The 14,764-nt window shown below is 49.9% G+C and overlaps 1 protein-coding gene across 8 annotated transcripts in view; it reads right to left on the bottom strand.

Moving 5' to 3' along the window:
• LOC137358276 (plasma membrane calcium-transporting ATPase 3-like) overlaps positions 1–14,764 on the bottom strand; it is a 110,351-nt gene that overhangs the window by 55,476 nt on the left and 40,111 nt on the right. For all 8 annotated transcript variants that reach the window (XM_068024187.1, XM_068024182.1, XM_068024183.1 and 5 more), the window contains 5 exons: positions 9,937–10,178; positions 7,792–8,026; positions 5,830–6,009; positions 2,577–2,664; positions 1,452–1,558 (listed from right to left, as the gene is read on the bottom strand). In XM_068024187.1, coding sequence (XP_067880288.1) covers positions 1,452–1,558; positions 2,577–2,664; positions 5,830–6,009; positions 7,792–8,026; positions 9,937–10,178 — 852 coding nt within the window. The remainder of the gene's footprint in view (positions 1–1,451; positions 1,559–2,576; positions 2,665–5,829; positions 6,010–7,791; positions 8,027–9,936; positions 10,179–14,764) is intronic.

The following is a 14,764-nucleotide window of genomic DNA, read 5'->3' as shown; positions in this document are numbered from 1 at the left end:
CACTGCTGGAAGAGTGGTGGGAAGTTCTCCTGGGGCCAATATTTATCCCTCAACCCAAGATCAGAAGTGGGGATGTTCGCTGATGATTGCGCAATATTCAGCACCATTCGCGACTCCTCAGATATTGAAGCAGTCCGTACCCGCATACTGCAAGATCTGGAACACATCCAGGCTTGGGCTGATAAATGGCAAGTAAACTTCGCGCCACCCAAGTGCCAGGCAATGGCATCTCAAACAAGAGAGAATCTAAAATAAAAGCAAAATACTGCAGATGCTGAAAATCTGAAATGAAAACAAGAAATGCTGGAAATACTCAGCAGGTTTTTTTTTATTCATTCATGGGATGTGGGTGTCGCTGGCCTGGCCAGCATTTATTGCCCATCCCTAATTGCCCTAACTGAGTGGCTTAGGCCATTTCAGGGCATGTAAAAGTCAACCACATTGCTGTGGGTCTTGAGCAACTGTGGAGAGAGAAGCAGAGTTAATGTTTCAGGTCAGCGACCCTTCAGAGACTCTAACCCTCTCCCCTTGATGTTGAACAACATTGCCATCACTGAATCCCCCCACTATCAACATCCTGGGGGTTACCATTGACCGGAAACTGAACTGAATCAGCCCTGTAAATACTGTGGCTACAAGAGCAGTTCAGAGGCTGGGATTTCTGAGGTGAGTAACTCACCTCCTGACTCCCCAAAGTCTGTCCACCATCTACAAGGCACAAGTCAGGAGTGTGATGGAATACTCTCCACTTGCCTGGATGGGTGCAGCTCCAACAACACTCAAGGAGCTTGACACCATCCAGGACAAAGCAGCCCGCTTGATTGGCACCCCATCTACAAACATTCACTCCCTCCACCACCGACGCACAGTGGCAGCAGTGTGTACCATCGACAAGATGCACTGCAGCAACTCACCAAGGCTCCTTCGACAGCACCTTCCAAACCCGTGACCTCTACCAACTAGAAGGACAAGGGCAGCAGACGCATGGGAACACCACCACCTGCAAGTTCCCCTCCAAGTCACACACCATCCTGACTTGGAACTATATCACCGTTCCTTCACTGTCACTGGGTCAAAATCCTGGAACTCCCTTCCTAACAGCACTGTGGGTGTACCTACCCCACATGGACTGCTGCGGTTCAAGAAGGCAGCTCACCACCACCTTCTCAAGGGCAATTAGTGATGGGCAATAAATGCTGTTCTGGCCAGCGACGCCCACATCCTGGGAAGGAATACAAAAACAACCCAGCATCACTAAAAAAACAGATGATCTGGGTCATCATCACCTTGCTGTTTGTGGGAGCTTGCTGTGCGCAATGGTGGCTCCGACGTTTCCCACAGTGCAACAGTGACCACAATGCAAAAGTACTTCATTGGCTGTGAAGCTGTTTGGGACGCTGTGAGGACAACAGGTGGGAAAATTCCCCGTTGCCAGGCAGCCGGTGCCTTACCATTGCAAAGCCAACATCAGCTTTCTTTAACGCAGGGCCATCATTGGTTCCATCCCCGGTCACTGCCACAACTTGTCTCTGCTCCGAGGCGGTGCTATCAATGATCCCTGCACAGAGGGAAAAATACACTGGCATCAGGAATGTACGTTATACAGAGCCCACACTGTAACACACTCCATTATACACCACACAGTAACACATCCCACACAGTCTGATATACCAAGTACGAGAGCACAGCCACTGTTTGACATACCCCACCCTACACGATATCCCACATATCAAATGCTCAGATGTGATCTATCCCACAGCCCATCACATTGCTGTGGGACTGCAGTCACATATAGGCCGAGCCTGGCTCAGGATGGCAGGTCTCCTTGGCACAATCCTTACCATAACGTTTTGATACTTCACTGAACCCTTTACCATAATCTCCTATATAAACCACACCCCTTGGTTTCGTTCTCACTGTGTGAACACCTCAGCCACAGGAAGAGGAGAGATTGAGGTGGTTTGCCACTCCTGCAAAATTCCCTCATTTTCTTCCACCACCTCCCCCATCCCCTCCCCCCGCCCATATAATCTCCCGGGTAAGACACAAAAAGGAGCCAGAGCCAATGAAGGAAAGAAACTACTTTGGAAAGTTGCTCTCAGCCCCCGAGTGATCAAAACCAGTGCAGGAGATCAGACAGAGCGTGTTATAAATAGGAGCAGGAGCAGGCCACATGGCTCCCCGAGCCTGCTTGGCCATTCGATACAACCATGGCTGATTGTCTACATAAAACTCCACTTTCCTGGCTGATCCCCATGTCCCTCAATTCCCCCAGTGCCCAAAAATCCATCGATCTCAGTCTTCAATATACTCAGCGACTGAGCACCCACAGCTCTCTGGGCTGGGGTGGGGTGGGGGGGGGGGGGGGTAGAGAATTCCAACAATTCGCAACCCTCCGAGTGAAGAAATGGCCAACCTCTCATCCTGAGACTGTGACCCCCGTGTTCGAGACTCTCCAGCCAGCTATCTCCAAAGACCTTCTATATGATGCCACCTCTGCCCCAGTTAATCTTTCAATAGCTGCCCAGCCTATTAACAATTACGCAAGATCTGTCAAAGGTGCTAAGGGCACCTACCTTTCACCAGAGTGTGCTTGTCAGTCGGAGAGGAGCGGGCCAGTACTCGCAGTTTGGGCCACACTTTGTCCAGGCGTTCCTGCTCTATCTGCAGGGACCGAAGGAGAAACCATTAGAGGAGGGTGGGCAAGGGGGCAAATCACGTAAAGAGTGAACGAGGTTAAACATGTCCCTGAGCCAGTGTAAACTCACGAGCCTGAGAGTAGTTCACGTGTCCAAGTGAGCCGTGTTCTTCTGCATCTCACTTCACCCGATCTCCGCAATGGCTTCCCCCCACCCTGTATCTCTGCTCTTCTGAATCTGTCTATTTCCCTCCTTCAAACTTGCATTCATATAGCGCCTGTAGCACAGCAAAACCTGACAGGCAGAAATTTGACCTTGAGGCACATCAGGAGATATTAGGGACAGGTGACCAAAAGCTCGGTCAAAGAGGCCGGTTTTAAGCAGCGTCTTAAAGGAGGAGAGAGAGAGGCGGAGAGGTTTAGGGAGGGAATTCCAGAGCTTAGGGCCCCCAGGCAGCTGAAGGCACGGCCGCCAATGGTGGAGCGATGGGAATCGGGGGATGGTCAAGAGGCCGGAATTGGAGGAGTGCAGAGATCTCGGAGGGTTGTAGGGGCTGGAGGAGGTTACAGAGATAGGGAGGGTTGTAGGGTCTGGAGGAGGTGACAGAGATAGGGAGGGTTGTAGGGGCTGGAGGAGGTTACAGAGATAGGGAGGGCTGTAGGAGGTTACAGAGATAAGGGAGGGTTGTAGGGGCTGGAGGAGGTTACAGAGATAGGGAGAGTTGTAGGGGCTGGAGGAGGTTACAGAGATCGGGAGGGTTGTAGGGTCTGGAGGAAGTGACAGAGATAGAGAGGGCTGTAGGGGCTGGAGGAAGTTAGAGAGATAGGGAGGGTCATAGGGACTGGAGGAGGTTACAGAGATAGGGAGGGTTGTAGGGGCTGGAGGAGGTTACAGAGTCGCAGGGGCTGGAGGAGCTTACAGAGATAGGGAGATTCGTACAGGCTGGAGGAGGTTACAGAGATAGGGAGGGTCTTAGGGGCCGGAGGAGGTTACAGAGATAGGGAGGGTTGTAGGGGCTGGAGGAGTTTACAGAACAAGGGAGGGTTGTAGGGGCTGGAGGAGGTTACAGGGATAGTGAGGGTTGTAAGGACTGGAGGAGGTTGCAGAGATAGGAAGGGTTGTAGGGGCTGGAGGAGGTTACAGAGTTAGGGAGGGTTGTAGGGGCTGGAGGAGGTTACAGAGATAGGGAGGGTTGTTGGGGCTGGAGGAGGTTACAGAGATAGGGAGGGTTGTAGGGGCTGGGGGAGGTTACAGAGTTAGGGAGGGTTGTAGGGGCTGGAGGTTACAGAGATAGGGAGGGTTGTAGGGGCTGGAGGAGGTTACAGAGATAGGGAGGGTTGTAGGGTCTGGAGGAGGTTAAAGATGCAGGGAGTGGTGCAGCGAGGCCATGGATTCGATGAGATTTTTTAAATGGAGGGCTTGCCAGTCAGGGAGCCAGTGTCGGTCAGCGAGTGCAGAGAGTGAGGGTTGAACGAGACTTGGTGCGAGTTAGGATACAGAGCACCTGAGATATCAGGGTCAGGATGTGATTGGAGGATCTGAGATATCAGGGTCAGGATATGATTGGAGGATCTGATATATCTGGGTCAGGATGTGATTGGGCGATCTGAGATATCTGGGTCAGGATGAGATTGGGCGATCTGAGATATCAGGGTCAGGATGAGATTGGACGATCTGAGATATCAGGGTCAGGATGTGATTGGGCGATCTGAGATATCAGGGTCAGGATGTGATTGGGCGATCTGAGATATCAGGGTCAGGATGAGATTGGACGATCTGAGATATCAGGGTCAGGATGAGATTGGGCGATCTGAGATATCAGGGTCAGGATGTGATTGGACGATCTGAGATATCAGGGTCAGGATGTGATTGGGCGATCTGTGATATCAGGGTCAGGATGTGATTGGGCGATCTGAGATATCAGGGTCAGGATGTGATTGGACGATCTGAGATATCAGGGTCAGGATGTGATTGGACGATCTGAGATATCAGGGTCAGGATGAGATTGGGCGATCTGAGATATCAGGGTCAGGATGAGATTGGGCGATCTGAGATATCAGGGTCAGGATGAGATTGGGCGATCTGAGATATCAGGGTCAGGATGTGATTGGGCGATCTGTGATATCAGGGTCAGGATGTGATTGGGCGATCTGAGATATCAGGGTCAGGATGTGATTGGACGATCTGAGATATCAGGGTCAGGATGTGATTGGACGATCTGAGATATCAGGGTCAGGATGAGATTGGGCGATCTGAGATATCAGGGTCAGGATGTGATTGGACTATCTGAGATATCAGGGTCAGGATGAGATTGGACGATCTGAGATATCAGGGTCAGGATGAGATTGGGCGATCTGAGATATCAGGGTCAGGATGAGATTGGGCGATCTGAGATATCAGGGTCAGGATGAGATTGGGCGATCTGAGATATCAGGGTCAGGATGAGATTGGACTATCTGAGATATCAGGGTCAGGATGTGATTGGACGATCTGAGATATCAGGGTCAGGATGTGATTGGACGATCTGAGATATCAGGGTCAGGATGAGATTGGGCGATCTGAGATATCAGGGTCAGGATATGATTGGAGGATCTGAGATATCAGGGTCAGGATGAGATTGGACGATCTGAGATATCAGGGTCAGGATGAGATTGGGCGATCTGAGATATCAGGGTCAGGATGTGATTGGACGATCTGAGATATCAGGGTCAGGATGTGATTGGGCGATCTGTGATATCAGGGTCAGGATGTGATTGGGCGATCTGAGATATCAGGGTCAGGATGTGATTGGACGATCTGAGATATCAGGGTCAGGATGTGATTGGACGATCTGAGATATCAGGGTCAGGATGTGATTGGACGATCTGAGATATCAGGGTCAGGATGAGATTGGGCGATCTGAGATATCAGGGTCAGGATGAGATTGGGCGATCTGAGATATCAGGGTCAGGATGTGATTGGACGATCTGAGATATCAGGGTCAGGATGAGATTGGGCGATCTGAGATATCAGGGTCAGGATATGATTGGACGATCTGAGATATCAGGGTCAGGATGAGATTGGGCGATCTGAGATATCAGGGTCAGGATATGATTGGAGGATCTGAGATATCAGGGTCAGGAGGCAGAAGAACGATAGGGAAAGAAAGATTCTCTGTGCGGTTGTATGTGGTGCGCTGATGGTCTCTCACCTCCCCCTTCTCGTTCCGAATCCGCAAGTTGAATTCTTTGCCCTCCAGGCACAGAAAGTCCTCACCGGGTTGAATGATGCCACACTTGGATGCGATGGCGCGCGCGGTGTTGATATTGTCACCCGTGACCATGCGGACGGTGATGCCAGCTTGCTGGCACTTACGGATGGCATCTGGCACCTGTTGGAAATAATTTCATTACGACGAGGAGATAATCATAGAATCACGCAGCACAGAAGGAGGCCATTCGGCCCATTGTGCCTGTGCTAGCTCTCTGAAAGAATGATCCAATTAATCCCTCTTCCCCCCTGCTCTTCCCCACATCCCTGTAAATTTTTCCCCTTCCAGTATTTCTCCAATTCTCCTTTTGAAAGTTACTATTGAATCTGCTTCCACCGCCCTTTCAGGCAGCGCGTTCCAGATCACAACAACTCACTGAGTCAAAAAACATTCTCCTCCTCTCCCCCCCTCTGGTTCTTTTCCCCGATTATCTTCAATCCGTGTCCCTCTGGTTACCGACCCTCCCGCCACTGGGAACAGTTTCTCCTGATTTACTCCATCAAAACCCCCTTCCTGATTTTGAACGCCCCGATTAAATCTCCCCTTAACCTTCTCTGCTCTAAGGAGAACAATCCCAGCCTCTCCCAGTCTCTCCGCGTTAACTGGAGTCCCTCATCCCTGACAAAGTGAAACTCCTGTCTCTGACCCCACATATGGTTACACGGAGAGAAGACTGGGTTGTTGTGACAGCGGAGAGCATTAAGGGGAGATTTAAAAACTCGAAATTATGCGGGGATTTGATCTGGAACGCTCTGCCTGAAAGGGCGGTGGAAGCAGTTTCAATAGTAACTTTCAGAAGGGGAATTGGAGAAATACTTGAAAAGGAGAAATTTGCAGGGCTATGGGGAAAGAGCAAGGGAGTGGCATTAATTTTACAGCTGTTTCCAAGACCCACCACGGGCATGAGGTGCTGAATAGCCTCTTTTCAGTGCTGTACGATTCTGTGATTACAACACCGACAGCGTTTCGTTAATATTTCCTTGCTTCTGGAGCATGCTGGATTGTCGTGGGCCAGACTGCCAGCAACCACATCAATATGCATTTATGTAGCAACTCGAACCTAGTACAAGGAGCTTCACAGCAGCGCAAATCAGACAGAAGCTTCCAGAGCTCGGGGCCCCAGGCAGCTGAAGGCACGGCCACCAAAGGCAGAGCGATGGGAATCGGGGGATGGTCAAGAGGCCGGAATTGGAGGAGAGCAGAGATCTCGGAGGGTTGTAGGGGCTGGAGGAGGTTACAGAGATAGGGAGGGTTGTAGGGGCTGGAGGAGGTTACAGAAATAGGGAGGGTTGTAGGGGCTGGAGGAGGTAACAGAGACAGGGAGGGTTGCAGGGGCTGGAGGAGGTTACAGAGACAGGGAGGGTTGTCGGGTCTGGAGGAGGTTACAGAGATAGGGAGGGTTGTAGGGGCTGGAGGAGGTTACAGAGATAGGGAGGGTTGTAGGGGCTGGAGGAGGTTACAGAGATAGGGAGAGTTGTAGGGACTGGAGGAGGTGACAGAGATAGGGAGGGTTGTAGGGACTGGAGGAGGTTACAGAGATAGGGAGGGTTGTAGGGGCTGGAGGAGGTTACAGAGATAGGGAGAGTTGTAGGGGCTGGAGGAGGTTACAGAGATAGGGAGGGTTGTAGGGTCTGGAGGAGGTTACAGAGATAGGGAGGGACGCAAGGCCTTGGAGAAATTTGAATGCAAGGATGAGAATTTTTAAATTAAGGCTTTGCTGGACTGGGAGCCAATGTGTCTCATTGTGTGTAGGAGGTGATGGGTGAACGGGATCCGGTGCGAGTTAGGACTCGGAGCAGCAGAGTTTTGAATGAGTTGTAGTTTACAGAGGATGTCAGATGGGAGGCTGGTCAAGACACCGCTGGAATATTGCACGTTGGAAGGTGTCCTCGAAGGCGTTACCTCAGGGCGCACAGGGTCTTCGATTCCGAGCACACACAGACAAGTCAGCCTCCCGACAATCTCGCTCTCGTTTTCCCAGTCCGGCTCAGGCTCAGCGGGGAAGTCACGATAGGCGATGCAGATGGTCCTCAGCCCAATGCATGCCATGGGCTCAACAGTCATCTTCAGCATCTCCTCACAGTTGTGCAGGTGGAAGTTTCTGGACTGGCCTTGGTTGTCGAGAATACTTGTGCATCTGGAGCAGGAGAATAGTAAGAGCAAGGGGGCCACGTCAGTCGGGATCAGAAAGAAGGCAGTCCCCTTCCGGCATAGTGTTGTTGAGGAATGAGGAACAACATAAATCTCCCTCTGCACTGTCCCGCATCAAACACTACCAGGACAGGTACAGTACGGGGGTTAGATACAGAGTAAAGCTCCCTCTACACTGTCCCCATCAAACACTCCCAGGACAGGTACAGTACGGGGTTAGATACAGAGTAAAGCTCCCTCTACACTGTCCCCATCAAACACTCCCAGGACAGGTACAGCACAGGGGTTAGATACAGAGTAAAGCTCCCTCTACACTGTCCCCATCAAACACTCCCAGGACAGGTACAGCACAGGGGTTAGATACAGAGTAAAGCTCCCTCTACACTGTCCCCATCAAACACTCCCAGGACAGGTACAGCACAGGGGTTAGATACAGAGTAAAGCTCCCTCTACACTGTCCCCATCAAACACTCCCAGGACAGGTACAGCACAGGGGTTAGATACAGAGTAAAGCTCCCTCTGCACTGTCCCCATCAAACACTCCCAGGACAGGTACAGCACAGGGGTTAGATACAGAGTAAAGCTCCCTCCACACTGTCCCATCAAACACTCCCAGGACAGGTACAGCACGGGGTTAGATACAGAGTAAAGCTCCCTCTACACTGTCCCCGTCAAACACTCCCAGGACAGGTACAGTACGGGGGTTAGATACAGAGTAAAGCTCCCTCTACACTGTCCCCATCAAACACTCCCCAGGACAGGTACAGTACGGGGGTTAGATACAGAGTAAAGCTCCCTCTACACTGTCCCCATCAAACACTCCCCAGGACAGGTACAGTACGGGGGTTAGATACAGAGTAAAGCTCCCTCTACACTGTCCCCATCAAACACTCCCCAGGACAGGTACAGTACGGGGGTTAGATACAGAGTAAAGCTCCCTCCACATTGTCTCATCAAATAGTGGAGGCTGGAGGGGGAAAAAAAAACGGGGGTTAGATAGAGTTAAACTCCCTTTTGTTTACAATAATGTTCTCTAACTTCCAGAGAAAAAGAAAAAAACAACGGGGTTAGATCCCTCTACACTGTCCCATTTATTGGGAAAGTATCATTGATGCAGAAACACAGTCACTTTCCAGCAGAGACCACTGAACCTCTAGCCAGGTTGATGAGGGAACTCAGAGGATGTTTAATAAGTAAATTTGATGTGGATGCTGGAATAACCAGCACAGAAACAGGCCATTCGGCCCATCCGCTCCGTGCTGGTGTTTCTGCTCCAGACGAGCCTCCTCCCACCCCCTACTTCATCTCCCCCCCATCACCATATCCTTCTATTCCTCTCTCCCTCGTGTGTTTATCCAGCTTCCCCCTTAAATACATCGATACTATTCACCTCAACCACTCCCTGTGGGAGCGAGTTCCACATTCTCACCACTCTCTGGGGAAAGGAGTTTCTCCTGAATTCCCCATCGGATTTATTACTGACTGTCTTATATTGATGGCCCCCACTTAGTTCTGGTCTCCCCCCACAAGTGGAAACATCTTCTCTACGTCTACATGAAAGTTTACATTTGAGATAGGCTACTCAGGAAGCACTTCTTCACACAAAGGGGAGTGGAAATCTGGAACTCTGTCCCTCAGAAAAGCTGCCAAGGCTGAGGGTCAATTGGAAATTTCAAACCGGAGATTGATCGATTTTTATCGGGTAAGGGGATTAAGGGGTAACGGAACCAAGGTGGGTAGTTGGAGTTAAGATACAGATCACCCACCATCTTATTGAATGGTGGCACAGTTTCGTGGGGCTGAATGTCCTCCCGCTGTTCCTATGGTAACAGGCTCATGGGGACTGAATGGGCATACTCCCTTTCCCATACTCGCAAGAAAAAGAAAACCACATACTTCTTAAGAACGATCTCGGAGGCTCCCTTGCAAAACAGACGGAACCCATTGTCAGGCATCCGGATGATGGTGCTCATGGACTTGCGCACCGAGTTGAAGGTGTAGACCTTGTAGAGCTGCTCCTCGGGGATCTGTCTGCGGACAGCCTGGTAGTCTCTCTTCAGGTTGCTCACAAATCCCAGCATGGCGCACTCGGTCTTGTTCCCAATCTGGCAGGGCAGCCCGCCTGGTCGATCTGGAGGCTTTGGGGGAAAAGAGAATCCAGGAAAAGAGAGAGAGAGAGAGAGAGAGTGTGGGGACAGGACTCACTGTGAATAATTGGTAACACATTCGTTCCTTGGTGCTCAAGCAAGTTGTTCAAAATTTATATCTTATTACAGTCATCCAATAAGCTAATATAAGACATAAATAAATTACATGGAGTCCACAGCACAGAAACAGGCCATTCGGCCCCTCCGCTCCGTGCTGGTGTTTCTGTTCCACACGAGCCTCCTCCCACCCCCTACTTCATCTCCCCCTATCACCATATCCTTCTATTCCTCTCTCCCTCGTGTGTTTATCCAGCTTCCCCCCTTAAATACATCGATACTATTCACCTCAAGCACTCCCTGTGGGAGCGAGTTCCACATTCTCACCACTCTCTGGGGAAAGGAGTTTCTCCTGAATTCCCCATTGGATTTATTACTGACTGTCTTATATTGATGGCCCCCCCGAGTTCTGGTCTCCCCCCCACAAGTGGAAACATCTTCTCTACGTCTACCCAATGGAAACCCCCTTCATCATTTTAAAGACCTCAATCAGGTCACCCCTCAGCCGCCTCTTTTCTAGAGAGATGAGGCCCAGTTAAAATACAAAGATTGCACTTATAACATTGATGAATAAGAGAGATACATTCTGACATCTGCCAGGTTTCAAGATGATTAATCTCGAGTGGCCTTCTCATAACAGTTGAATGGTCCAGTTGCTTATTGAGAAGGTTTTAATAAACTCTCCATATAATATACTACACGTCCAGACTGGACAATTGTAAAACTCTCCTCGTCAGCCTCCTTTCTTTCTTTCTCCATAAACACAAGCTCTTCCAAAACTCTGCTCCCCCCGTGTCCTAATGCGCATCAAGTCCCGTTCACCCATCTCCCCCCCCCCCCCCCGTGCTCACTGACCTACACTGGCTCCTGGTCCAGCAACACCTCCATTTCAAAACTCACATCCTCATTTTCAAATCTCTCCATGGCCTTGCCCTAATCCCAGTCTCTAATCTCCTCCAGCCCATAAACTCTTCCGAGAACAACAAGCCGCGGAGGGAAATATTCGGGGCAGGTGACCAGAAGCTTGGTCAAAGAGGCTGCTTTTAAGGGCCGTCTTAAAGGAGGAGAGAGAGGCGGGAATTCCAGAGCTTAGGGCCTTGGTGGCTGAAAGCATGGCCGCCAAAAGGTGGAGTGAAGGATGTGGAGGGATGTCCTAAACTCCAGAGCTGGCATGGACATGATGGAACGAGTGGCCTCCTTCGGTGCTGTACGATTCTAAGGAGGGGAGGAGTTCACCCCGAAATGTCCCTATCCCTCAGTCCACATCCCTATAAAACAGATGATCTGGTCAATTACCACATTGTTGTTTGTGGGATCTTGCTGTGCAAAAATTGTCTCCTGCTTTTCCAAACGTGACCACACTTCAAAGGAAATAACTAATTGGCTGCAAAGCACTTCGGGACATCCAGAAATCAGAAAAGACACATTCTGTACAGTTTGTTTTTTTACTCACTCATGTAATGAGTGGTCAGTTAGCTCAGTTGGCTCGATGGCTCGTGTGTGATGCAAAACAATATCAACAGTGTGGGTTCAATCCCCGTACCAGCTGTGATAGTTTATGGAGACCTTGCCCCACGCCTGAGGACTGTTGACCCTCAACTGTCTCTCTAATGCGGAGAGATGACTCTGGCTACAACAACATTCATGTGATGTGGGAGTAGCTGGCAAGGCCAGCACATGCTGCCCATCCCCAATTGCCCCTTGAGAAGGTGGTGGTGAGCTGCCTTCTTGAACCGCTGCAGTCCGTGTGGGGTAGGTACACCCACAGTGCTGTTAGGAAGGGAGTTCCAGGATTTTGACCCAGTGACCGTGAAGGAACGGCGATATAGTTCCAAGTCAGGATGGTGTGTGACTTGGAGGGGAACTTGCAGGTGGTGGTGTTCCCATGTGTCTGCTGCCCTTGTCCTTCTAGGTGGTAGAGGTCACGGGGTTCGGAAGGAGCCTCGGCAAATTGCTGCAGTGCATCTTGCAGATGGTACACACTGCTGCCACTGCGTCGGTGGTGGAGGGAGTGAATGTTGAAGGTGGCGGATGGGGGTGCCGATCAAGTTGGCTTAGATTAGATTATTAGATTAGATTTAGATTAGATTAGAGATACAGCACTGAAACAGGCCCTTCGGCCCACCGAGTCTGTGCCGAACATCAACCACCCATTTATACTAATCCTACACTAATCCCATATTCCTACCAAACATCCCCACCTGTCCCTATATTTCCCTACCACCTACCTATACTAGTGACAATTTATAATGGCCAATTTTACCTATCAACCTGCAAGTCTTTTGGCTTGTGGGAGGAAACCGGAGCACCCGGAGAAAACCCACGCAGACACAGGGAGAACTTGCAAACTCCACACAGGCAGTACCCGGAATCGAACCCGGGTCCCTGGAGCTGTGAGGCTGCGGTGCTAACCGCTGCTTTGTCCTGGATGGTGTCGAGCTTCTTGAGTGTTGTTGGAGCTGCACCCATCCAGGCAAGTGGAGAGTATTCCATCACACTCCTGACTTGTGACTTGTAGATGGGGGACAGGCTTTGGGGAGTCAGGAGGTGAGTTACTTATAAGGAGTAGGCATAGGCCATTCAGCCCCTCGATGCTGCTCCACCATTCAATAAGATTGTGCCTGATCTGATCATGGCCTCAACTCCACTTTCCTACCTTCCCCCATAACCGTCGACTCCCTTGTAACTCAGCCTTGAATATATTCAATGAGCCAGCCGCCACTGCTCTCTGGGATAGCGAATTCCAAAGATTAACGATACTCTGAGAGAAGACATTCCTCTTCATCTTAAAAGGGAGACCCATTATTTTGAAACTGTGCCCCCTATTTCTAGATTCCCCCACGAGGGGAAACATCCTCTCAGCATCTACCCTGTCAAGCCCCCTCAAAATCTGATACGTTTCAAAAAGATCACCTCTCCTTTTTCTGGGCCCAATCTGCTCAATCTTTTCTCATAAGACAAACCCTTCATCCCACGAATTTGCCTGTTGAACTTCTCTGAACTGCTTCCAATGCAAGTACATCCCTCCTTAAATAAGGAGACCAAAACTGTACACAGTACTCTCGGTGCGGTCTCACCAATGCCCCGTTGTAGCAAGACTTCCCATACTTTTATACCCCATCCCCCCTTACAATAAAGGCCAACATTCCATTTGCCTTCCTAATTATTTGCTGTGCCTGCATGCTAACTTTTTGTGATTCTTGTACAAGGACACCCAGATCCCTCTGTACTGCAGCATTCTCCAGTCTCTCTCCATGTAAATAATATTCTGCTTTTCCATTCTTCCTGCCAAAGTGGACAACCTCACATTTTCCCACATTATATTCCATCTGCCAAATTTTTGCCAACTCACTTAACCTATCTATATCTCTGTGCAGAGACTCAGTGTCCTCCTCACAACTTGCTTTCCTACCTATTTTTGTTTCATTCGCAAATTTGGCTACAATACACTCGGTCCCTTCATCCAAATCATTAACATTCACCGCAGAATTCTATAATGCTGTTGAACGTCAAGGAGAGATAGATTCTCTCTTGTTGAAGATGGTCATTGCCTGGCACTTGTGTGGCACAAATGCTACTTGCCAGCCCAAGCCTAAATGTTGTCCACAAATGTTGCTTTGGATTTGTCCTGCTTTTTGTGGACAGGACATACCTGGGCAATTTTCCACATTAGAGTCCTAGAGCTATTGCAGCACTGAAAGTAGCCATTCGGCCCATCGAGCCCATGCCGGCTCTCTCTGTAGAGCAATCCAGTCAGTCCCATTCCCCCGTTCTATCCCCGTAGCCCTGCAAGTTGATTTCCCTCCAGCGCCCGTCCAATTTCCTTCTGAAATCATTCACCGTCTCCACTTCTACCGCCCGCGTAGGCAGCGAGTTCCAGGTCATTACCACTCGCTGTGTAAAAAAGTTTATCCTCACATCACCCCCTGTATCTCTTACCCAAAACCTTCAGTCTGTGTCCCCTAGTCCTTGTACCATCAGCTAATGGGAACAGAGTTTCTTTATCTACCTTATCTAAACCTGTCAGAATCTTGTTCACCTCCATCAAATCTCCCCTCAATCTCCTTTGCTCCAGGGAAAACAATCCCAGCTTCTCCAACCTAACCTTGTAACTAAAATCCCCCATCCCTGGACCCATTCTGGTAAATCTCCTCTACACCCTTTCAAGGACCCTCACATCCTGCTGAAAGTGTGACCAGAACTGGACACAATACTCCAGTTGTGACCTAACCAGAGATTTATAAAGGTTCACCATAACCTCCCTGCTTTTGTGCTCAATACCTCGATTTCTGAATCCCCAAGATCCCATTTACTTTACTAACCACTCTCTCAATATGTCCTGCCACCTTCAAAGATCAATGCACATGCACCCTCAGGTCCCTCTGTTCCTGCACACTCTTTAGAACTGTGTCATTAAGTCTATATTGCCTCTCCCTATCCCTTCTGCTAAATTGCATCACCTCACACCTCTTTGTATTAAATTCAATCTGCCACTTGTCTGCCCATTCTGCTAACCTATC

The sequence above is a fragment of the Heterodontus francisci genome, chromosome 49 (assembly GCF_036365525.1).
Source record: "Heterodontus francisci isolate sHetFra1 chromosome 49, sHetFra1.hap1, whole genome shotgun sequence".
NCBI classification, from domain to species: domain Eukaryota; kingdom Metazoa; phylum Chordata; class Chondrichthyes; order Heterodontiformes; family Heterodontidae; genus Heterodontus; species Heterodontus francisci.
The sequence above is the reverse complement of the archived record's forward strand: the minus strand, read 5'-3'. Positions and strand labels throughout refer to the sequence as shown.